This window comes from Plectropomus leopardus, chromosome 22, assembly GCF_008729295.1.
Source record: "Plectropomus leopardus isolate mb chromosome 22, YSFRI_Pleo_2.0, whole genome shotgun sequence".
NCBI classification, from domain to species: Eukaryota; Metazoa; Chordata; class Actinopteri; order Perciformes; family Serranidae; genus Plectropomus; species Plectropomus leopardus.
The window spans coordinates 18,334,588-18,360,455 of record NC_056484.1 but is presented as its reverse complement, the minus strand read 5'-3'; the positions used below and the strand labels follow the sequence as shown (position 1 = coordinate 18,360,455).

At 37.9% G+C, this 25,868-nt stretch overlaps 1 protein-coding gene across 4 annotated transcripts in view; it reads left to right on the top strand.

Moving 5' to 3' along the window:
* Positions 1–215: 215 nt before the first annotated feature.
* Positions 216–25,868, top strand: part of tfec (transcription factor EC) — a 57,599-nt gene continuing 31,946 nt past the window's right edge. For 3 of the 4 annotated variants that reach the window (XM_042511615.1, XM_042511614.1, XM_042511613.1), the window contains exons 1-3: positions 216–333; positions 10,027–10,152; positions 12,033–12,276. In XM_042511615.1, the coding sequence (XP_042367549.1) occupies positions 12,055–12,276 (222 nt within the window). In that variant the 5' untranslated portion in view covers positions 216–333; positions 10,027–10,152; positions 12,033–12,054. The remainder of the gene's footprint in view (positions 334–10,026; positions 10,153–12,032; positions 12,277–25,868) is intronic. The other variant, XM_042511618.1, reaches the window with a different exon arrangement.

The window sequence follows — 25,868 nt, the reverse complement described above, 5'->3', positions numbered from 1 at the left end:
TTCTTCTAGTTTTTTTCTTACTCTATTTGATTCATTTATGAGCAACCGCGATTATGTAACACAATGACTTGCCAGAATCTGTGATTATTTCTGTCTTGAATGTTGTGCAGTTTACGTAAAAGCTTCCTTTTGCACCCTGCTCCAGGGTGCTAGAAAAGAGGAAACACAATTTGGTTTAAATCTGGGGTCCTTTCACTAGTCATGCTTCCAAGAATGATAAAACATGAACAGGGGGTAGAACAACAAGCAAGTTCATTTTAAGTTGGACTGTCGTAGATAAGCAGACATACAGTCTACCAAGGAGACCGGCCTTCCATAGCCTCCAAACCACAGGTAATTAAAAATTATTCTTCTTATTATTTTTTTTTACCTTTTTGCCAAGTGCACTGAGATATAGATAATATTGTCCCACAATTTGAGGTGTGACTTAATGTGATTTCATATGTCCTTTATATGAGATGCCTTTGCTGACGTTTATTTATGGCAATTCATCATCACTATCTCCACTTCTCCACCAACATCCTCTTTGACAGGAAGTGGCAGGTTGGAATGCCATTGAATATAAAGAACACATTCTTGGCTCTTAAATACATATATTTCTAGATCATAACTACCATATTTAGGGATTTATATAATTTATGTGCACGAGGACCAGCAAATTAATAATTGCATCATGTTTTAAAAATTCAAACCATATAATTTCAAGACTAACAACTGGTGTATAAACAAAGGAGATGTTTTAAAAGAACATGCATGCGCATCCTTAAATAGTTCCAGATTAAAGTTCATTATAAACCCATATTAGGTTATACAAATTTTTCTATGAGATTTGTTTATTGTGTGTTATTGCATGATGATTTTAATAGCCCGTCCCATTGTTAAAGCATGCTTAAATAACAAAATGAAGATTATTCTATTCCAACACAACGTTCTTCAAATAGTTTCAGAAATCAATGCTATGTCATTACCACTGCTACATACTAAGTTTCTGTATAAGCAAAGTATAACTGTAAGTGGCAAGTTTGATCTTCTTGTCCTTATGAATATCTCTCTCTCTCGCTATATATTATTATATATACTCAGTATATATATACAGTATATATATATATATATATATATAATATATTATATTATTAATTTATTATATATATTATTTCAGTACTATATATATTTATATTTATATAACTGAGAAAGTTTCAGAAAAGGAGCATTTGGAATACAAGTGAATGAGGTGGATTCAATTTTGTATACCCCCCCCCCCCCCCCCCCCCCCCCCCCCCTCTATAATAAATTATTTTATAGGAAAATCCTGCATCATACTATGGATGAAAATGTTAAGTCCTGGGGATTCAACATTTTACTTACACAAACAAAAGTATGAGCATCAAAATACATTTTAAAAGTAAATGCACCCCCCCCCCCCCCCCAGATGTGTATCATATCAATGATTTAATAATTAATTGTTGCACTCATGCGTACATCACTTTTTATGCTTTAGCTGGGCTTAAAAAAAAAGTATTTTATTATTCATTATTATTATGTTGCACTCTCTGGACTTTTTGTATTTACAACCTGTACATTTTTAGTTTTTTCCTTGGGACACATGCCTATTTTTGCACTCATTGTATATTTCATATTTTTATATTTGTATATATTGATATTTATCTATATATTTTTATTTTCTGTACACAGGGCTGCTGTGACAAGTGAATTTCCCACAAGTGGGATAAATTAAACGTGGTTTAAAAATCTAAGGCTCTATTTTAATATATATGCTGTTGTTGGATAGGTTCTAAATTTCTCTTCTATATAACATCTTAGCTTTATTTATTATAATATACCATGATTTATTTTAATATACCAAATTTTATTTTTATTATTAATTTGTTAATACGTAAAGTAACTAAAGTTATCAAATAACTGTAGTGGAGTAAAATGTACAATATTTTCCTTGTATTTGTTATGTAGCGTAAGCATAAAGTACAGATAATTATTATTAAGTAATTCAAGGACAGTATTCAAGTAAACATACTTAGTTACTTTCCAAAAAAAACACTCAATAGAAATGTTCTCCTCTCTATACTAATATTCTTTCATGAAATTGACCTAAAAGTCTCCCAGCATCCTTTCTTTCCTGATGTCACTTAGACATCTCGTCCATGTGTGAGGGTGCTGAGTGCAGCTTTGAGTGATCAGAATGACACAGCGGGAAAATCTTTACAGTTCCTCATAGGGTACTTCCTCTTTTTTTTAGTCACCTGATATTATTTACAATAGGTTAAGGAAAAAACCCTGTGAACTTCTCTAATCTTGCATCACGGGAATGTTGTTTTCAGAGCTGTGCGTGGGGCGAGGGCTGTGTGGACGGAGTGCGCTATACGGTAAAGTCAGTGGACGTGTGTAAAGGCCTCATGGGACGATGAGTCACAACGAAGATGACTAAGTGGTGTCTTTTCAAAGAGGATGTTGAACTAAACATCTGTCACAAGTAATCTTAGAAAGTATTGTGTCTGATTAATTTTGGGAAAAAGGACTTTAAAGGTTTGTTAAAGCTTCAAACACAGATTTCAGTGCTTTGTGGGTCCTTTTTTTTAATCAAAGATCTGAAAGAATTTGTGTCTGTGGTGTGTAGCTGTGTAGTGTGCAATAGAAGAGAGGTGTGCAGTGCCACACGGCTGGTTTATGTTCTGAGGATAGGGTGCACACTCGGAGTAGTGTGCAGCATAATGGAAGTGTGCAGTGTCACTTTGACATGAAAATGTATGCACGTGGTACTCAGAGAGTTTCGCAATAGTAGAGGTGACTCATGGCTCATCATAAAGAAACAGACAATTCATGACACACACGTGCCTTCTCAAACGTTTGAGAAGTGTTTTTATAAGGTGCGTTTGTTTCCCTCTTTCCCTAAAGAGGGAAATACAAGCATGAACCATGTCTTTTTTTTTATGATGTAGAATGGATGCATACAACACCATCTTGTGGTCAATATGGAAATGACAACTTCATTTCCAGAAAAGTAAATCAGCGCAGTTATTTATTTATGCCCTCTATATGGCTGTTTTTGCTTTCCCTTAAAAGCAATTATCTGGGCTTTTGACTAACCACAATAACAACAACAAAAAAACCCACAACATTAAATAAATAAATATTTATTATTATGATCACCATTATCTCTGTTGCTGTTAATAGTAATAATAATATAAATGAATAAATGAACAAATAAATGGTAAAATATGATTATTATTGTTGTTATTTCTGTTGTTGTTATGACTGATAATGGTAGTAGTAATAATATTGTAGTTACAACAACAATAATAATAATAATAATAATATGTCAATAATGTTGTATCACTATTTTAAGATAAGGTTTAGTTAGCTTTGGACCAGAGTAATGGGGTGCATTATTTGTTTATTTTAATTATGCTCTCTATATGGTTGTTCAGCCTTCCCTTAAAGGCAATCTGGGCTTTTGATGAAATACTACTAATAATGACAACAACAAAAATAATAATAATAATGTTGTGTCATTATTTTAAGGCAGGGTTTAGGAAGCATTTGAACAGAGTGATGGATAGATGAGTGAAAGGAGAAGAAGAGGTGGGCTGGAGGGAGTAATGTGCTGGAAGAACGTAAACATTGTCTGCTCCGAGGGCTGACTTCAAAGTGAGACTGTGGTAACCTCCTCTCAGCGGTGGTGCACACCCTTGACCGATGAAAAGCGAAAGTGAATGTTCATCCACGGTCTGCAGCCTCTTCCTGAAACCACTCTTTGAAGTCACAAAATGGATCTGATTGACTTATGAGATAGACACTGTATACATAGAAGTGAAATCTATTTGACAATGCACGTGTCGGCCGTGTTTCTTCCACAGTTTAAGCATAATTACATTGTATATAAGCACATTAAAGCTCTGCTGTGCTCTGCCTTCCAAAGTCTGTACGGACCGGTTTCCCACAATGCAACAGAACTGAAAGACCATGACACATCAGTAATTGATATGCAGATGGTCATTTTGTCAGTGAAGTATTTGCATAGGGTTTCCACTGCCCATGCTCAGTTCTGGGGGGCCCCAGGCAAAGACGCCCATCGAGGCCCTGTTCTAACGGTATCCAGCTGTTATACGGTAGCTCGAAGGAACCCTACTTAGGGTTTCTTTGTGGCAACTGCACTGCACTGTAAAGGTCCTTCATGGGCAGTTAAAGGGGGTTTATAGTTGTCAAAATGAGCCAATATGAGTGTTCATAGGGGGCCCCTTTTCCCAATTTCTGTGGAGGCCCCAAACATTTACCCCTGAATGCTTTTTATCAGACATGTCTATTTGTCTTATTTTCAGCGAGTCACAGTTTGCACATCTGATCAAAATTCTGTTCTGTCCTTTAAAACCATCTAATATGTGAGATTAGGTGGTATAAAATCATTACCAGGTAATTTGAGTTATGAGTTTTAATTTTGTTAAATCTCAAAATGGATTAGTTTACTGCAATTACTTAAGTGGCAACAGTTGACAAGTAAGATTGAGAAGTGTCTGAAGAGGCACTACAGTTAATGTATTATGTGTAATCCTTTCCAGTATACAGCGATGATAGAATGATAGAAGATAAATGTCCCTGCGCCTCTCCAGTGCAGCTCATTACACTTCAGTGAAACAATGACATACTAAGATATAAAATAACTTTTTCCACGCACATTTTGCATGGCTTCTCCAACAAGTTAGGTCCTATCAAAGCATTTTTTAAGTGAACAGCTAAACCACACGGGCTTAAAACACAGCCCTTAAACGATGACCTCAGCTCTTCACAAACGCTAAATACACAGTAATAATGACCGTGTGTGAGGGGTGTATGTTAAAAAGACTTTGCCGGTGTGATCAGTGATAGAGGCTGGATCTCCTGCGTGTCTGAGCTCCTCATCATTATCTTGGCTCGCTGACTCATGTCTTGAGCAAAGGGAACAAAACTCTCGCAGGGGCCTTGTTCCCGACGCAATGGGACACCAGGAGGGACAATAAGAGAGAATTAGCGGTGAAAAAAGCAAATAAATAGGTGCTTCAATACATGACAGCCCAGCGACAAAGCCCACAGTGGATGAGAGGGAAGTGAGAGAGATAGAGAGAAAGAGGGAAGAGAGAGAGGCCTTGATGAAAATAAATAGTGGAGCTCAAAGGGAGGCAAGGGTTGAGCGGATTGGAGGTGATGATGAGTGGAGAGCTGTACAAAGTAGAACATCTATGGGAAAGGTTTTAATGAGGCGGACGTTGGGGTGTGTGTGTGTGTGTGTGTGGGTGGGTGGGGGGGTTTCTCATCTGTGACACAGACACTCAGAAAATCCTCAGCAATGATACTCCAAACTTCCTGTCTCCTCGTGGGTGGGTGAGGATTTGTGTAAGTGTACAACATGGACCGAGAGTCAAGCAGACATAAAATAGATACATTGCAGGGATACAAAGTCTGTGCTCACCACAACCCAGTGGCCAGAAATGTTTTGTCACTGTATGTTTCTGTAAAGTATGGAACATTTGTACGTTATTATAATAGCAGCTGTGATTGGTGTTTGATTAGATTTATGCACAAAAAACACTTGGATATGGTTAGGAAAAGATCGTGTTTGGCTTTAATTTTTTTTGTTTGTTTGCACAGTTGGCTGGAAACGCAGCGATGTCTCAGTGACACACAGTTTGACGTGGCACTATACTCACTGTAAAAACACAATATGTGTAAAAAACATTCATGGCAAACAACCTACTTAGTTATTTGTTGGTCTCTACCTGTTGTGTACAGTGGTCTGCAGCTTGGCACGCATCTCGCCTATGTGCCACACCACCTCCTCCACCTCCCTGTTACAAAGTTCGCTGATATATTACTGGCCTGCAGTGACAGAGCAGCTGCTAGCTAGCTCTTGCTGAAGCTAGTAGTTCTGCATTAGTACAAGCCTCTGGATAGCTAACTAAAACAGACAGCCACCTGATCATTCAAAGTATTTCTCTACATTGCAGTTGTCATCGACTCAATTTTTTCATTCAGTGATGAACAATCTAAAATCACTGAAGCAAACTGAAAACATCGATACATATTGTCACCTTTAAGGCGTGCCTGCTCACCTCCTTCCTCATTCAAACAGTGCTTGCCACCTAGCACCAGGTAGACAAAAGCAAGCAGCCGAGAAAAATACAATGAGACAATAATATCATCTCATATTGACAGGCCCTCAAATTGAATCAAATCAAAATCGTATCGTGGCAGACTTTGTGATGTCAGCAAATATCAGTCGAGGAGGTTGGCCAGCTCTTAGCATTGCCACAGTGAGACATGGGTGACCTGGAGACAACATTGAGGGCCGGCCCCGTTCATTCCTATGAAAGATGCTCAGTGGTGCATGAAGCCAAAATGGTTCAACTGCCTCATATAAAATTACACAGATGATCGACAGTGCCTCTGCACTGTGCGAACCGTAAAGCAAGCGCACTGAAGACATGGTTGAGCCTGCTACCTCTGGTTTAGCACTCAGCTAACTTGAATGGAGATAATTCAATCATACCACTCTTCTTGACTTCACGTAATGGATTGAATGACGATAGTGAAATAATTTGTTTCCTGGGGGCTTGTGAGGCTCCAAAAAATGCTTACACTGATTTACAGATGTCCATTTTGCCATGTAAGTGTATTGGAAAGTCTTTTTGGTTTGCATGGCATCACCTGACTAGCCCCAGAGTTGTAGTTCCACTTTTAGACACTACTACCATTGACTTCGATAATAATAGTGATAATTTTCATTTATGGAGAGCAGTGTATGAGGTAGTTAGCACACAGACCTGTAACTCCATTTCATTGAACAAGAAATCTTAATGTGTATTTTAATTGATTAAGCTATCAAATGTGATTCACTCCTGAGGTGATTAATAACTGACGTATTGTATCCAATAAAATGATAGATAGACAAAAAGAGGCCAAATTATTTACAATCTGTTGCTTTTTAATATAATATTTTATCCATCTAGACAATTATCTTAAGGATGTAAAATAAACAAGGCAGGGGGTGACCTCTAGCTCACTGGGTAGAGTGTGCGCCCCATATGCCTCAGGCTTCTGCAGCGGCCTGGATTTGAGTCTGGCTTGTGGCCCTTTGCTACATGTCATTCCCCCTTCTCTGTCCCACCTTTCCTGTCTCTCTCAAACTGTCCTATAAATAAAAGGAAAATGCCCCCAAAAAATAATCTTTGAAAAAATCAATAAATAAACAGATGACAGTGACTGGGAAGCGGACCTGCAACCTTATGTAAAAAAGTGTGAGCAGCGCAGCCCAGTTCCCAATTGTCTTCCAGCAGCTCCAAGGCTTTGTGTATCTGCTTTGTCTTCAGAGCAGCAGGAGGCCTTTAGTTCTGCTATCAGTTCTCAGTTGGATTAAAAGCAAGTCAAAAAAGCCCAAATAAGGGGAACGCTTGTTTAACAATCAGGGAATCAAAAGGTGGTGGTATCATGACTTCAGGACATCACAGCCACACTGTTTAAAGCGTTACACGGCCATTCAACATACAATCAACAATAAGCCCCATTAGCTGAGCTAATGAAGGTGGAGGAGAGGGCACCTGAGACTCTAAGGGCCAGTAGGTTTCTGGTCAGGATTTACACTAAACCACATGAAGGCCACTAGAGTTCATTACAACCCACAAAGTGACTTTCTGAAATAAACCCTAAAATGCTGACTTCATGACTTTGGAGCACGGCATTATATTAAATGAGACTACCTACACATCTTGCCACAGTATGCCTGCAACTAACAAATATTTTATCTATTGACTAATCTGCCAGTTACTTTCATTAGTAATCACTAATCATTTAGTCTGTAAAAAGTTGTAAAAAAATGTTGAGCACAATTTTCCAGAACCCAAAGTGACATCTTCAATTTACTTCTTTCGTCCAAAACCCAAAGACTCCTCATTTATTATCACAAATGACAAAATGAAAAGCAACTTCTTACATAAAGAACCAACCAGCAATTTTTGACATTCTTGCTTAAAAAAATGACTGAAACGACTTGATTATCAAAATACTCAGTGATTATTTTTCTTTTAATAGACTAATCGTTGCAGCTTTTGACCCACGAAGCATTTTCATTCACCAAATGGTAGTTGGAAGGCAGCTGCCTCTGCTAATGCTGCCAAAAGTGGATTAACATTCCTCACTTATAACACTTTCACACACAATCTGTGTGTGTGTGAGATGAGATAATGAACACAGGTTCAGTTTGAATCTGCATTTAATCATTAATACCACACTGCTGTCACCACAAACTCAAGTACAGTAAAAAAGGAGAAGCTGCAATATTTCACACTGGATGATAAATGATGACGACTAAGTGGTTAAAGCTATAGTTGTTCTAATAACCTGAGTTCACGGTCAATACCAAAGCTCACACTGATCTTAAACCCAGATTGGGGAAAATTTTTACAGGGTATTAATCAAGCAATAGGCAGTGTCAATGACGTGGTCTTATTTCCATCAAAGATCCATATGCCAAGATGCCTTATGTCTCTGGAAAATGAGAAATCTTGAATCTTGAATTAGGGATACTGGCATTAAAAGTACAGCTAAAAAATAATATACTCAGCAACAGTCGCATTTCAGCCCATACTATCAGACCGGCCTCAGAAATTACATTTATGTATAACTAATGAGCAACAGCAAATATGTTTGGGGTAGGGCTGGGCAATATAAAGAATATAAAAATCCCAGTATTTTTTAAATCAAAAACCTGAATATCGATATTGCAACAATATTCTAGGGTTGACTACTGGAGCCATAACAAAATATTTACACAACGAGATTTTTGACAAATGGTCCTTAGTAATGTGGATATAATAACTAAGTAACTAATGACAGAAAAGTCTATTAAGTTCAGAAAATTACATCTTTTTACTAATGCAGCCGGGATGAAGCCAGAAAAGGTAATGTAATTTCACTCCATTGTTATAATAATGATGCACTGGCCAGCTCTAGTTTGAGGCAAATATAATGGTGAGCAAGTTACACTTTCTAACATAATGAAGAAAAGTTGCTAATTTATGTATCTGGCAAGTCACAAAAATGTTGATAATGAACATTATCAGCAAAATGTTCATGGTCAACATATTTAATTTGTTTTCTGCCAAAATACAAAATCTTGTAATACACTATCCACTTATATCTTTTTATTTTTATATTTAATTACCATTTAACCGAAATCACATCCTTTCTCTAACCTTAACCACAGTCAGACGTGAACCCAGATTTTGGTGTCACAGTCCTGCACTTTGTCTGTCCACCATTCACCCTTACCCCAAATATGATCCCGGCAGGTACACAAGCCATCTTTGACCCTGAGACATTTGACCTAAATACACACTTTATATGCTAGCATGGAGTAACTGGGTGACAAAAGCCTAGTTGAGTGGCATTCCCTTATCTATAAAACACTCTTCGTGTGTTAAGCCAGCTAATTGTTATTTAAGAAAGATGCCTTGCTCATGGACTAACAGAGACGCTCACAAACCGCAGACAAAGACTTGGGCTAAACCCATACAGACGAACCACTTGTTCCAAATGACTGTTCCTGAAGGAATGCAGCTAGGTGGACAAAACCCTTTCTCCAGTTTTACAAAAACCTGTTCTCTCATGCCCACGTCATCTACACATTTTTTTACACAGTGCCTAGAACTGCCTGGCAAATTCTGCAGCAAAGATATTCTGCAATGTTGGCGACAGAATAAAGGCAATTAAACACTGTTTGCACCATGCTTGGACAGCCAGGCAGCCGTATGCCTCGCCAATTAACCTAACCACATAAGGAGAGAGGAGAGAATCTAGACTTGGAGATTATAATCACACACACTCTCTTTGTGTTCAATCAGTTCTGCATTGTAGCAAATGTATGAGTCTCCTATTTTGCATGTATTCTCCATTAGTACTCCCGTGGCAGTGACAGCTAATTTGCACTCAAATATTGTAATTTAGATATGAAGTGCTTACTTACTCTCACACTTTCGCCCTCAGCTCCCCTTGGGACCATCGGCTATTGACGACTTCTCCACATCTTAACCACTTCTGGGCAAGTTTCTCCAGTGCCTTCCAGCTGTGGGACATCACCTTTATTTCAGCCTTCAACAAAGAAATTAAGTGGTATGTTTTAATTTGTATCATGGCACCACTGACTCTCAATGCTACACCTTTTCATACATCTTTTGTCAGCTACAGAAAGAACTGAAAGTCTGAGTATCTCGAGTTCATTAAAAGCATTACGCATAGCACTTGCCTGTGAATATAAATCTGTGCTATTTTCCATTTTTAGTTATCCTAATCTCCATTTTTTTTTATCATGACTGTATTGAGTGACAAAAATAAAGGAAAAAGAACATTAATGTAACAAAAACTGGCACCACTGGTTTGATAAATATATTTAATAACAAAGAAAATAAATTAAGCTGAATGGTTGATATTATTAATAATTAGTATAAAAGGATGGTTGACAGCAAATCTTTCCGCAATAAAATTTGGTTTGATTATATATCAAATGATTCTAGTTAATGCACAACCTCTGAGATGCTTTAATGCTTTGATCTGAGGCATACTGCTTGTTACTTCAGCTCACGGACAATAAATTTTGTCCACCCATTCACTCCATGATGAAAATACTAAAATTTTATAAAATAAAACCCAATGAGGGCTCATTTAGTTATGTCACAAATAACAGACTCGGAATGTCAGAAATAATGTTTTCAAATCTGATAGCCAACAGTAAGGCTCCCAGGCAGAAAGTTAAAGCAGCATTACATCCACGCGGGTGTATGCCTCTTACAGTTTACATCCATGTCTGTGAAAACATGGAGGCTTCATATACATCTTCAACCCCACAACACAGAAGATCTGTACAATCAGCACAGTTTCAAGGCAGACACACATGACTGTCACCAAATTTGGTATCTGAACAAATGTCACCCCCTCTGTTCCTTAGATCTGACACTGAGTAATGGCCAGAGAAGAGTTTTTGCAAAACATTATGATGTTAGAGTGAAATTGACCTTTGACCGCTTGCATTTGAAAAGTCATAACTTCAACACATTACTCTATTGGAAATTTATGTGAAAATTTTACATGATTAGAACAGGAATTCCAAAGTAGTAAAGTCACAGTGACAGTGACCTTTGACCCTTGATCACCAAATTCTTATCCAAATAAATAATTTGAAGAAATTCATTCAAGGTGTTCTTGAGTTATCGGGTTCACAAGAATGACATTGATGCAAGGTCACAAGGACCTTGCCCTTTGACATATGACCACCAAAATCAAATCAGTTCATCCTTAAGTTTAAGTAGGTGTTTGTGCCAAATTTGAAAAAAATCCAGGAAGGTTTTCTTGAGATATCGCATTCCCCAAAATGAGATAAAAAAGGTCATAGTGACCTTGACTTTTAGCCTATAACAACCAAAATCTCATCAGTTCATCCTTAAGTTTAATTAGATGTATGTGCCAAATTTGAAAAAAATGACTATTGCGAGAATGAATCATTCAGATGCAAAGTTGATACTGTATTTCTTTGGAAATCCATTAGTGTTACATACATTAGCTGAATGAGAGTAAAGGATTCTGCTATACATGGGTAACAAGAAAAACAGGAAACAGTGTGGACATAACTGACATCCGAGCCTGTGACTAACGTGCTAATGTGGTTGAAAATTAGGGTTTCTGTAATGCTTTTACAAGAAACTAGTCCAACTTTCATAATAAGCAACCTATCAAACTATGGCAACCATTAAAATAAGCTCTAATGTACAACTGTCTAAAGTAACTGGTGGAGCTCAATTTTTTTCCTAACCAACATAAACAAGTGCAAACCAGTAAATGCATAAGTACACACATGCAACCACTTCTAGCAGTGCATACAAGTAGCCACAGAAATAAAAGAATAAGTCTTGATTTAATAAGGACATTATAAACCAATTTTATTAAATAATTGGTTAAATTTAAGACTAAATGTGATGTCCCTTGTTTTTGTTGCTTAGATTCAGTTTAAGGTTGTCAGAGATGTTCCAGTCGTGCACCAGCCCAGGCGAGCAGTGGGTGATTAGTCAGAGAGATGGCGGACAGGTTTTTTATGATTCTGGACCACACCCACATAGCTGGCCTCAGTTCTACCCTCCTCACCCCAGTGGAACTGTTCATCATTCCCGCTCCGAGCGTCCCCATGGTGGAGCCTACACCAGAGCACGCATCCCTGTTTGGTACCAATCCCAAGACACATGGAAGGTAGGTAGCCATACTACAATGTTATGGTAACACTGTATAAATAAGAATCAAAGCATTAATCGTAATTCTGTTAGATATCAACAACCCTGAGGTAGCAGACTGGTAGGGCTGTGAACATGTAAAAGAACCATAATCACCTACTTAACAATGGTTTGGGTGTGGGGGGCATTTTCAATCAACATCTCTGCAACCCAACATCCTAAGGGGTGTGCTCAGGAGAACTTGCCCTGGCAGAATTGTTTGCAACTTTACAGCTACACTGACCGTTTTAGGACATTTTGAGTTTTAAGTTTTGATGACTAAGTGCCATTTTTAAAATCCATGAAGGGCTGCACAGGACAAGTAGAAACACTATGACTTTTTTATGACATGTCATATTATGACTTTTTTTTTAAACATTTATTCCATTTCCACATTTTGATATATTTAACATTAGTTAATTGAGAGGCAGTCCAGTCTTTGATGTTGATTCTACCTACTCACAGCAGTCGAGGTTGCGTTTTCCCGCATTAAATATTATAGTTACTCCCTAGACATGTAATGTTTACCCTATTCAGTGTCTTGGTTTAGCATGTTAGCATGCTAACATTTGCTAATTACTAGGGGTCAATAGATTATCAGCCTGGCCAGTTATTGGGGTTGTTATTTGGCAGACCAAAGTTACCATCCACAGAGCTCATTCTCTAATTTGACAAAGTTTAAATGCACATTTTAGATACTAACTAATTAAATACACAGTACAAAAAATTAATAATACATATACAATAATGATCCACTTCCACTGTTATAAGTATCTTGCACACACATAACTGATTTCCACATAGCAGCCATGTGTCTCCTGTGGTTTTATTCCTACCAGTCTCATCACAATACATTGCATTCTTATGGTGTCCAACTGTGATCGCAGTGCAAACAACTACCACATCTAGTTTGAAAGATCCACCATCAATCTAGGTGAAGTGTGTGAATAAGAGTTTCTCTTGTTCACACACCTCACCTAATAGCCTGTATATCACCAAAGATATATAATTACTGAACCACCAGGTTAAAAAAAAAAAGTTGTCACATGTATAATTACGGAGCTCCAATAAATGCATCAGCTGTCATCATTTTGAAACCAAACCAGGTTGTAAACCCAGTGGGCCTCCTCCAGTGAGCCTCCTCTTGCCTGCTGGCTGTATGTAAACAACACTGAGGACACACTGTTGTCTACTAATCACAGCCGTCTAGAGGCCTTTGAATGAAAAGGTTAATGAAACAGGGATGATATGATGACAATCACTGTTGCAGAAAGTCTAACTATATACTGATATTAGTGTAGTGAAATGCTGCTTTCAGGGGCGATACAGTATGTTTATAACCTTCTGCCACTGATACATGCCTGACTGGGTCTATATTGCTGCTGTTCACACATGTCAGGAACTCTCTGAATGAACGCTGTGTTTTAGGGGGCATTTCTTTGGAATTCAGTCTCTCGGGATTGTAGCACTATTGTCCAGGCAACTCAAAACCCTGCACAATGTGCTGACAGATCACTGAGCCATAACTGGCTACTGCAATTACTGTATACCACCCAATGCATGCATTCTCTGTGTATTCATGTGCTCTTGCATGCGTGCATTTCTTTCAGATTGCACAAAGATTGCAAGTCTCATTTGGGATTTAAAAAATATATATATTTTCCTGCTTTGCTTTGATGCAAAAGTGAGACTGAATTTTGGATGTTTGGGATACTGTTGTGAAAGGAGCCAAATGACTCCCAGATCGGCTGTAGCTGTCTCTCAGCTTTTGGGAGGGAATTCCTGGAAGGGAGATATGAATCAGACTATCAGAGGAGGAGGAACAGAAAACATCCCTACATTAGATGGATGACTGATAGACTTCAAAGCATTGTTGCAGTATGTTTTCCCTCTTCTGTAGGAGGCCCTTTCATGTGCTAAAGTTGCTCTGGTGTTTGATGTGTGTGTTTGTGTGCATGAGGAAATGCATGTGGGTGTTTGTGAGTTGATATCGGCCTCAAGGTACAGGCTGCCCCCCTCAGCATTTGAGGAAGAGGGGTTAGGTAAATGCAGGGGAAGACGAAGGGAGAAAAGATTCATCCTCCATATCAAAAGAACAGAACTGCCTCTGTGATGCCATTAAGGAAAAACAAATCTTAGTGGACATTAAAAGGTCTAGTGTGTCGGTTTTACTGGCTGATATCGGCAAGGCTGCAGACATGGCTGATTCTGTGTAAGAGGCAAGCTCTACTGAGACGCAAACACTCTTAGTTCCAGGGGATTATAAACCAATAAAAACATCATTATAAAGATCATGTACAATTTCTGCCAATGGAGGCCCCTAAATCCTACTAGGGCTGTACCCCACTCAGAATTATGTCAGTTGAACCAGATTCAGTGATGCCCAACGTGTCCCACCTCCTGCAAATTGTTAAGCACGGCCCAAAAACTGTTATATGCCATATACATATTGTATAGAGATTGTATAATATTTCTCCTGATTAATGAGAGGTAGGACTTGGGATGGATTGACAGCAACGAAGCCCCTACATTATTCATGGAATTACATGAAAGACAAACAAAACAAATAGAAATTGGAGTGAACTAAATCCAGTTCTAGCCCAGGAGAATTTTGAGAGATTACAGTTCAGCCCAAACCTGGTAGGTCAGATTGGGCCCAATCTGGTCCAGATAGACCATCAAAGCTCTACAGAGATTGCAGAGCCAAATTTCTTTCCAGTACACCCCTGGCATAAGCAGTATGAGCTCTCTGTTGTTGAATGAGGCACAAAAGTTAAAATCCGTAATTTTGGTGTGTTTTCTCCTGTATCCCTTTCATGACGTTGCATGGAAACATGTCTATATGGCGATCAATCTCACAGTGTTTTAAATATATAGAAGTCAGCTTTTTCATGGAAATTCACAGCAGTTTTACATTCTATTTATAAAAAAACGTTTGGCATACAGTAGAGTCTAGTGTTTTAAATTGCACAAACAGCGTGATGTCAGACCAGCAACATGGTCCAAAATCAAATCTGGTGTGTTCTGAAACTGCTGTCACATACAGCAGTAACACTACAACTCAAGGCTTGTCTGTCTGATATCTGTGGCAGAGCCTGTGAGTCATGGTGGAAACAGACACACAGCTTTAGTGTTTTGTCGGGTGGTGAATGCAATGCAACAAATTTCCACAAATTCAGCTGGCCAGCTTGTACACACTGTGGCAATCAAAGACAAAACCACAGCGGTTTGTTTTGCACTGTCACTTTATCTGTGCAAATACACTCTGCTCAGTCGCACAACAACACATCAAGAGAGGAGAAGGAATAAGAAGAATGCGAGGGAGTACAGAAAAAGAGCCGGGTGTCAGGGCAGCAGGGACACCAGCAGGCCAAAGCATGGGAGAAAAGCAGTGATTGGTTTGGACCACCCATCTGGACTGGCTGAGCGCCTGGGCTGGCTGGACTGCTGTTTGCCCGCTGGACTGAGTGCACGCATGAATGAGTGGAGGGTTAGAGACAGACAGAAGTCCCGTGTGATGATTCAGATAGATGGAACAACGTGCTGGAAACATTAAATATGTCAATGGAAAACACACATGCTATCACCAGCAATCGCACGCAATTATGATTCATTCCATATACGGTATATCATTTCAGCAAGTTTCAGGTCATCGTCATGGTTTGTTCACGAAACATAAAAATCTGTAGGCATGTTAACCATTTTTCAACTCAGTGACCCTGAAATGCAGGACGGTCACAGCTGAGAGTCCCTTACATTACATTTAATTAATTAAACCATCTCCTGTGAATTCTGCTTAATCTTGATTTTTTCCCCCATGAAAGCAACTTTTTCTTTTTTTTTTTTTTCCAAATTTGACCAATTTAACCCTTTAAAACCTGGATAGACATCACTTTTCTTGTGCTGCATTCAGATGTCTTTCACAAGTATTTAAACCTTTGAACCCTGAGTAGATTTAAACAATTGTTTTTTCAAAAGCTAAGGAAAAATGTCTAGAGAACTATATTCATGACTATCATAATTACATACTTCAAATTATTTAGAGAATTCTTAGAATTTTTTTAGCATTTTATTTTAGGTCATTTCATGTTTTGTTTACTTTTTTCTTTTAAATTTTCTATTAAAACAACTGTGTTTTGGTTGTTTTTTTTTACTAAGTTTCAGGTAATTTTTTGGTGCCTTTTACTAATTTCTTGGTCATTTCTTCTTCAGTTGCTCAATGGCTTCTTCCCATGTTTTTACAAGAAACCAAGTCAATTTGACTAGGTTTGAAAGGGTGCAGGGTAAAGCAGCAGCAAAAATATACCTGCTTACGACCATGCAGGGCAATTCCCTGATGTTCAGCAAAAAAAGTGTGGGTAGCCTGTTTTATATTGCAATCAAAATTGTGGTGGAACATGAAAAAAAATATCAATTGACAAACAATTTTCTACTATAAGACAAACCCGGTGAATGGCTGAAACATGTGGACAACAGAAGATACAAATTGCATTAACATAGGCTGTTGCATGTGCTGAAAGAATCAAAGTGCACTAGATTAAATATGCAAGATTAATAGTAATGTTGGTGTAGTATAAATAACAAAATGAGAACAGTGCTTATTTATACTCAGTGGAACAAGATGCCTTTGATTAGAAATCAAGTGCTTCCTAACCAAACAGTAGTCTCCACTCTTAAAGAACTGTCATGCTGCTGTGTGATCACCCCTGCAGCACCAGCCTGACTGTTGTGACTGCAGACGGCCAATCGAAAATAATCATGCATCAACCATCATATTCAGTTGTTTGGAAGTATTTCCAATTTCAGAGGGAGCAAATTCTATACAAAGACTGCATGAGACATGTATCTGCACCTTAAAGCAACACAACTAACGTGAACTACCTGATAGACACCACAACCTGCAGTCAATGAATGTATGAAGGCCAAAACAAACATCTTCGATATACCCATACTTAATCCCCGTGCTTATCCAGCATCAACTCAACAGCGAAGCTTCGGCCTGTGCTGGTAGTGTGACTGCTGAAATACATAAAAAATACAGCAATAAGTACAAGTACCCATAAGAATTGCACTGAATTCAGGCAAAGAGGAAACCTTATTTGAAATCTTTTTTTAATGTAAAGATTTGTTAATAAGCAAGAATCTAACACTACATGGAAGTGAAAGCAGTGCTTGGTAATTTTTAATGTGAAAGTGCAAAAAAAGGGAAAAATCAGTAATAATACTGAATAATCGTGATAAGTCATTGCAATTTCAATTTTTATCAAAATAACTGTGATGATCTTTTGTCCATAATCGTGTAATCCTAGTCTCTACTCACAATTTCCAGTTCACGATCTGACCATGTCCCTCACATCCATCAGCACAGCAGCTATCGTGAGACAGTCACACAGCTGGCACAGAGTAAGAACTTACATCGATTTATATTTGCTAATTCGATCTGTCTAGAAAATGCTAATTAGTAAATAGCAGCCAATAGTTTTGGGACATTGGTTTTACAGGCCTGTACTAAACCTGTTTTTGACCCTCTCTGCATGCTCAAGTTGCAGTCTAGTTTACACAGCATATTGTAAATTAAATTAGCTAATCAAATGAGGCCTCAGACTTAATTTGTGTTTTCTATGTTCACCTGAGAAAATTATCCCTAAAGGGACATTGGTCTCACTTGTTTTATTTTATTTTTTCAGTTCACCGATATAAAAGCAGAGCTACTGTATATCTTATGTAGTTAGGAAGCTAATTGAGAAGATTTTTTAAATTCTTGGTATGGAATTGACTTTGAACATGCGTAAATGTTTTGTTTTTAAAAACATGCTCTTACAGCTCCAAACCATCCAACATTTGTGTTTTTATGAGCATGAATGATGTAATTCAGGTAAAAAAGCACATATTATTAGTGTGAAAAATCAGACGTAAGAGAAATGCCCTCAAAATATTCTAGGGCCCTCAAAAAATTGAAACCTACATTTTTATGACAAAAAACAGTAATTAGTCAAAATTCCATATATGGATAAACTTAACATGAATGGTTTCTATGTCATTATCCAGTCTAACTATGCAGCCTGGACTAATACATCCTTGCAGATCTTATTTTAGATCAACGGCAATGAATACATTATTCCTTTTTTCAACAAAATAACATTTAGAAACCATTACAACCTTCTTTTGATGATGCCTATGATAGAAATTTCATCTCTCCTTGCATAATTGGGTGATAAAACTTTTTTTCTCCAAAGGTCTATCCCCTGACCCCTTCTGATATGGTAGGGTTATCTAAGACACTAATCGGATTAGACAGAACGGCCCTCTACATGTTCCGCGTTTAGTTCTTTAGTGTCTCACATTAGACGTAACTTCATCCTAACAACACACACATACACACACCTCGCCACCCCTCCACCTCACCCTTGACCTCCTCCTACGCTGATTGTTCTTACAACGGCAGAGATCAGGCCATTAGACTGTCCTGATAATTGACATGCAGAACAAAAACACGGGCCACTTCTGGATAAAACATATCATAATCCCTCATGGTGGGGCGGCAGGGGGTTTCAGGGCCACCAAGATAGCTATTCACAGCATCCACAGACATGGAGGGACCTCCGGGAAAGACATTGTGAGGTGTTGGTATGAGACGTGGTATGACACCCCTGGGAAGAATGGTGATTAGTAACGAAGAGGATTGACTACACTCTAAGGCATACACATGAAATAATACACATGGCACTGACTAATGCTTTCTTGATAATAATAATAGTGAGCATGATAAAATATTGTAGTTGGAGCAAGCTTTTGCGAAGATACACAAATAAATCTCTCTCTTGATTCATGCAGTGATGTTTCTAGACCGAGACCCTCAGTAGACTTAGATTGCCTCAAGTCAAGCAGTTGTTTTAATCTGTGCCGTGTACTTCTTCTTACAGCTCACAGCAAGTAAACAGGATACAGCCTCTGGTTTTTTTTATAGTGTCTGCAAAAAATGTTGCTGCACATTTGCAATGCATCATTCTGTGTTTGCTTGTTTACTATGAATGCCTCTGCCACACTGAATATCCTGCTGAGCCCATTCAGACTTTAAAACTTTATATGGAAAACAAAACGAATCGTTGAATATTTGTAGTGAACAGCCAAATCTGACTTAAGTGGCATTATTCTGAGTCGGGAAAGCCCAGGGTGGTTCAGTTTTTAACAATGCATGAATTCTTGTGTTATGGTCAAAAACCTTGACTACAAAAATCTTATCAGTTCATTATTGAGTCAAAGTGGACATTTGTGCCAAATTTGAGGAAATTCCCTCAAGGCCTTCTAAGGATACTCTGTTCACGAGAATGACATGGTTGCAAGGTGACAATGACCTAGACCTTAGACCACCAAATTCTAATCAGTTCAACCTTGAGTCCAATGGGATGTTTGTGCCACGTTTGAACAAATTCCTTCAAAGCATTCTTAAAATATTGTGTACATGAAAATAAGATGAATGGACAGATAACACAAAAACAAATTGCCTCCGGCCAAGGCTGTCGCAGGTGCTGAGGCATAAAAATACATTTTTCTCTGGTCTGTAGCACATAAACATTATGTGAAAGGCAGTGTGGGCATGTATAATTGTCAAAAAATGAGGCGCTTCCTACACTGGCACTGGCCACACTTGGTTAATGTTAGAGGGAGATAATGGTGTTGGTTAGAATAGAAAAAGTCAGCAGACACAACTCTAGAGGCAAACCCTGATCTTTAATCTGACACCATAATTCAATAAGAAAACCCTTTTAGCACTATATAAAAATAATTCCCTAGAATAATTCCTCAAAGTTGCTCTTTGAAACAGGATTTTACAACCTTTAAAAAGTACCTTGGTGGCTGTCATTTTATCTTTTGTCACAAAGAAGACATTAAATATAGTCATGAGTCCATGTAATGTACTGAATATGTACATTTGCACATATTTGATGAGTAAACAATGACAATGCTTTCTGTTGTGTATTTTTGGCTGGAGCCCTCTGTGTTGGCACTGAGCCGACGTTGCGGTGCCACTAAAATGAATGATTAGGTTTGCATTTCCGCTGTTGTCTGTCTGAATGAGACTAAAGTCTACGTCTTTATCTACATCTGTCCCTTTTTGGTTTATAGAGATACAGCCAGTGTGAGCTAATGATCATTACCTGGATTAACCCCATCAGTTGATGGGAAATATTGCTCAAACTGTGCAGCCCTCTCCAAAGTAATGTGGCCCCTAATTGATTTGAAGAAGTTTGAAAATCTGGTTAAACTTTGCATTAGTGCTTCTAGAGTATATAACTACTTTTATATATAAACCTTTACTGTTTTTTATTTCTTGGCCTAAGCTTATTTGTTCTATTTTCTTAAAATTTATGGTGATGCTGAAAATTTAATACATGTAGCTGCACTTCAGCAAAGAATTTTCTGATGTGTCTGTCTGCCAACTCTTATCAATTAGAAGCTATAGTATGTACTATGTACACAATCATATTCATTTGCATTCACACTTTAAACAAATATAAAAGCCTAAAATTATTAAAGATAATAATTAAACTAAAATTATTTTTTACATTGTTGGATGGGATCAGTGATTGGGTTTTGTGTAGATAAGATCAAGCACTAAAGCAATCAGTGACGTGGAAAAAGGGTATTGTTCTCAGTGTATTAGGAGACAATGACTGATAGTAATTATCTAAACAGCATGGGCCTCATCAAGCCTTCAACTCTTTACTCCAACCTCTATCGTATTCAAATCCCATATCAGATCTGAATCCATTCGAATCCCTTTTTGAATCTTAATTGATTTACTTTTCGACTTTTGTAACTAAAAACTCAGCTTTTGATGGTTGAGAGAACAGAAACACGAAAGTGACTAATAGTGCTTAGGCTACAACCTGAAAATGAGATGAGCACAACATATTCATTAAATTAATAAGACACCTTCAATTACCAGCTGTAGCCAGATGAACTCAGAATATTGAAATAATGAAATTGATTAAATTAAAATGTCAGTATAATATGAATTGAAGTGTGACTTGGTAAGGCTTTTTTATATTTTGTTTAGTAGTTTGAAATGTTCACATTGAACCCTAAGCAAGCGCTTCACCAACAACATTACATACAAAGTAAATGCAAAGATGCCAATAGCAAATTCGCACTAGGTAAAGCAATTCAAAACTCATGATGAGTTTTGCCTTCGTTGCATGTGCGGATTTGCAGAAACGTCTGAAATTAGAGGTGACAGAAAATGAGAAAAAAAATCAAGTTGCGCAAGAAATGTGCAGAACGCTGTGCTGCAAAAGCCTGTCGGTGTCAGTTTAGTCAAGAATCTCCCGACATTAGTGTCAGAGTGGGCCTCAAAATCTTGTAAAATTTCTGATCAGATTTGAGCACATATTTGACATCATCTTCTTTAGCCATTAATATTGTACGGGTGGGGCAAAATCCTTCAATCTCAGCAACACTGCAAGTCCAGCTAGAAGATGGCAAATGTCAGAGCATTATGTGCATCTGATGGCAGGTGATCAGATATATCACTTCTGCAGAGATGATTTTTGATGCTGTGGGTCCCACAAAAAGAACCAGTCCAATAAAATGATCATATCATTATGAAATAATTTCACTGAATGCAATGACTTTTACAGAACATCACAACTGTGTGTACTGTGCCTTGGTCATCATGCATTTTGGATTTTGTAACCATTTTGATTCACTGATGCTCTCTTTTTCCACTGAGCCACACTTCCTCTGGCACTGATGCCACCAGGCCTAAAACCCCATGCACCTAATACAGCCATTCAACCAACCGTTCAACTCTGGGCATCACAGGGGCCCCTGCATACTCCATAGCCTTTATAAGATTAATGCAATGGATGGAGCAGGTGTCTGCCAAAATTCCATTCCTATTTAAACCTCCAGGCCCATACCAGCAACCTAATCCTATTAGGCCTAATTGAGTGAAGTCGACAGTCTTTTTCAGTTAAACTAAGTTCACGCACTAATAGGATTCAAAAGGGGGCAAAAAAAGGTACAATGTGTGGAGAGTTGTCGTGTTAGTGTGTGGCTGGGGAAGTGGACAGTGTGCATCAGGGAGTGAGTGAGCAGGGACTGTGTGTTGGGACCAGTAGAGGCTTCCCGCTGGGTTTGGGGATCTTGGCTTAAGGAAGAGGGAGGGAGTGGGCTGGAGGTCTCTCCAGAGGCTAGATAAGCTCAGAGGGGGGAACGAGAACAACATAATTGGTATTCAGGAACCCCTAGTGTGTTTGTGTGTGTATCTATATCTGTGTGTTTATGATCCATGTGTATGAAACTGTCATGTATTAGGAAATCCAGAGTGTATCCTTGGATACTTGATCCGAATGAAGAATTTAGCATCACATTTTTGTGCTGTGTGATTGAAGTGTAAGTGGGCTATCATGCTGCAGTAAACAGTGATGGAGCAAAGAGGAAATAAAAATAATTTTGGATAAAAGCATTAGTGATATTGATCAAATATCAACAAACATCTAAAAATGAGCACATGCAGTACAGTCAGAATAGAGTAATGCATTATATTACACCCAATTTAGTAATTCAAATGGGTAATGTGATTTGTTTCTCATGAAATCTTCATTGTCAAACAAAGAATGCATACACAAGCGATATTCACAGAACATAGGAAAAAATAAAAACTGACAAGTTAATCTTAATTAAAAAAATCTTGGAATTACCCCAAAAAAGGTCTTAAGTAATGTTTACTTCAGATCAAGTAAACTCAATTTCAATCAAAAGTTATATTGAAAGTTATTTTATATACTTATAAAGACCCACTGTCATGAATGTGATATATGAGGAACACCTTGAGGGGATTTCTTCAGATTTGGCAAAAACGTCCACTTGATGAACACAATGATGAACTGATCTGATTTTGGTGGTCGAAGTTCAAGGTAACAGTGACCCTTTAAAGCATGTTTTTGGCTATAACCAAGAATTCTTTCGCAAATCATGACAAAACTTAAAATAAAATGTCTGAAAAATAATTTTAAAAATGATAGGATAAAACAATGAAGGGATGACATTTTATATCCAAAAGGCCAAAGGTCAACTTCACTTTGACATCATAATGTTCTGCAAAAACTGTTTTTGTGCCATTACTCATATTTCAGGAACAGAATGGGAGATATTTGGTCAAATACTGAATTGGTGACACTAGTCTTGGGTGCCCAACTTGAAACTGTGCTGACTGACTGGATCTTCAAGGCTGCAGGGGGGGAGGGGTTCAAAGTGTAATTCTTTAAAAAATGCCATCCCTTCTGTGTGCCAATCCTGTGAGAACGGTGACATCACAGCCGTACTTCGCACACGCACATTACATTTCAGACAATTAGCAAAGTTACATCAACAACTACTGGCCTGGAATGCATACTACAGCATTGTCAGATGGTGCACACAAGGATCGTTTTCACAATGTTGTCATATTAATGCAGATTTCTTTTTAAAAATGCAAAGGGAAGACTTTTCTGTTTGTAGTAGGGCCGTTTTTGTCAAAAAAAGTAGCCTGTAAGTGCAACTTGACTGGTTCGTGAAGCGGTTTACAGTGTATGCAGAGCAGATAGATAAAACCTTTCTTTTTTGGACTTTTTATTAAACAGCACCTCCTGTTTTGATTACTTTCCCACCATTTATACTAGGATATACGCTTGGATCATAACCTTCCTGGTACAAAAGCAGCCACAAGATCTACAGTGATACATCCTCAAGTCAAAAGCAAATAGGAAGCAATAGGCTTAAAAAAACAAACAAACAAACAAAGATTGTCACATCACTGAATCCATCTTTTTTTGGCTTGTGGCTACTACATGATCTTATCAGGACCCTTTGTGAACATCTCCCTCCTTTTGTACACTGCTAAAAGACAGTTTTCCTCTGAGGCAGACTGCACGACTACTTCTTTTCCACAGAAAATAACACAAATAAAATAAGTTTCAATATATGCCTGAATTAAAAGGTCATATGTTGTGTATCCTGATGTATTCCTACATCAAAGAGAAGTGCAAAATATTTCTCAAAAGTGTAGAAAAAGTGATGCGACTCACTATAGTTAATCTTCATCCTAAACCACATAAAGCGTTTCCAATGGTCCGTTAAAACTGCCCCAGACTGTGAAAATCCAAAGGCACAAAATCTTTTCAAGTTATGGGAAAAAAGCCTTCATTTAGTCTGTACAAACTGTGCAAAAACTGCCCAAACCCCAAAAAATGGTTTGGGTTTTATGCACCCATATGTGCAGGACTATTTCTAAGCTAACCAGCTAGTGGCTGTAGGTTTATCTTTAGCATATATAGACATAATAAAGGTATGGACCTTAGCTAAAAAACATTTAATTTTAGTTTTAAAGAACATTTGATGAGAAGCTGACTGAAAAACATCCACTGTTTCTACACCTATGGAAGGGTTGAAAAAGTTACACTGTGTTCTTATAACACTGTGAAATACGTAAATAAATTCAAATAAGGATATCTGAATGGTTAAAGTACTTTCATGAACAGTAACTGTTGTGAGTGATACTCAGCAACAGATATAAGCAAGCCTTCACAGACACACACCGAATTAAGGAGGTCAGGGTGGGACACAGTGTTTAGCCAGTGGCATCAGTGACACAGACGTGGCCCTAGGTCATGACCTTTCAGGGCTTCCCACAGCCAGAGGCGCTACATGGGACTCCCTTTGAAGACAACACATCCAAAATGAGTTAAGAGACAAAAGGTTAGCATAGGCTGCCAGTGATCTTACATGGCCTTCTTTCATGAAGGACAAATAGACAACAAAGGGACTGAAGAGGCAGTTGACATCTGATGGGTAGTGAGAAAGATGTTATCTGGGATTTTAAAGTAATAAAAGTGAGTTAACAGGTTAATAATTGTTTTATTATTTAATGATACTGATTACTCACGGCACTGCTAGCACCATTTGGCTCCTCATTTTGTCACATTTAAGTCAGTTTGATTGTTGATTTTGATGTTCACAGTTATCATGGCTACAGGTGTTCTCATCTATTGAAAACTAAGCAGAAAATACCGTTACAGCCTGGCATCGCTAGACATTGCAACACTACATCTCAGTTGACCATATATCAAAATGCCTCTGGATGCAACTGGACGGACGTAGGACTGGGCAATATGGAAAAATTGAATTGAATTGAATTTCAATTGAATTGAAAAGTTGAATTTGCAGATAAAAAAAACAACAACAACAAAAAAAAAACAACAGGTCTGTTGGACAAAACTGACAGCCTCGTAGAGCATAAATCTTCTTATTAAACAATACAAACAAAGTTAACCTTGATACGTTATCATAATACTCTACTCATTATAATGACGGTATGTATAAAATGTTAAGTCCTGTTCTTGAATCACAGTGGCATATATGACTGATTTGAAATGAAATACTGTTGATTTGGACAAGAAACCAAACCAAAAGAAAAAGGATGATATTCCAGTAGTTAGTGTCCCCTGTTATATACAGTGTATTTTGCTTTGCAATCTGCCTTAAGAGACCGTATTAAAACATGACATTTGGGATACAACTCTGCATCGT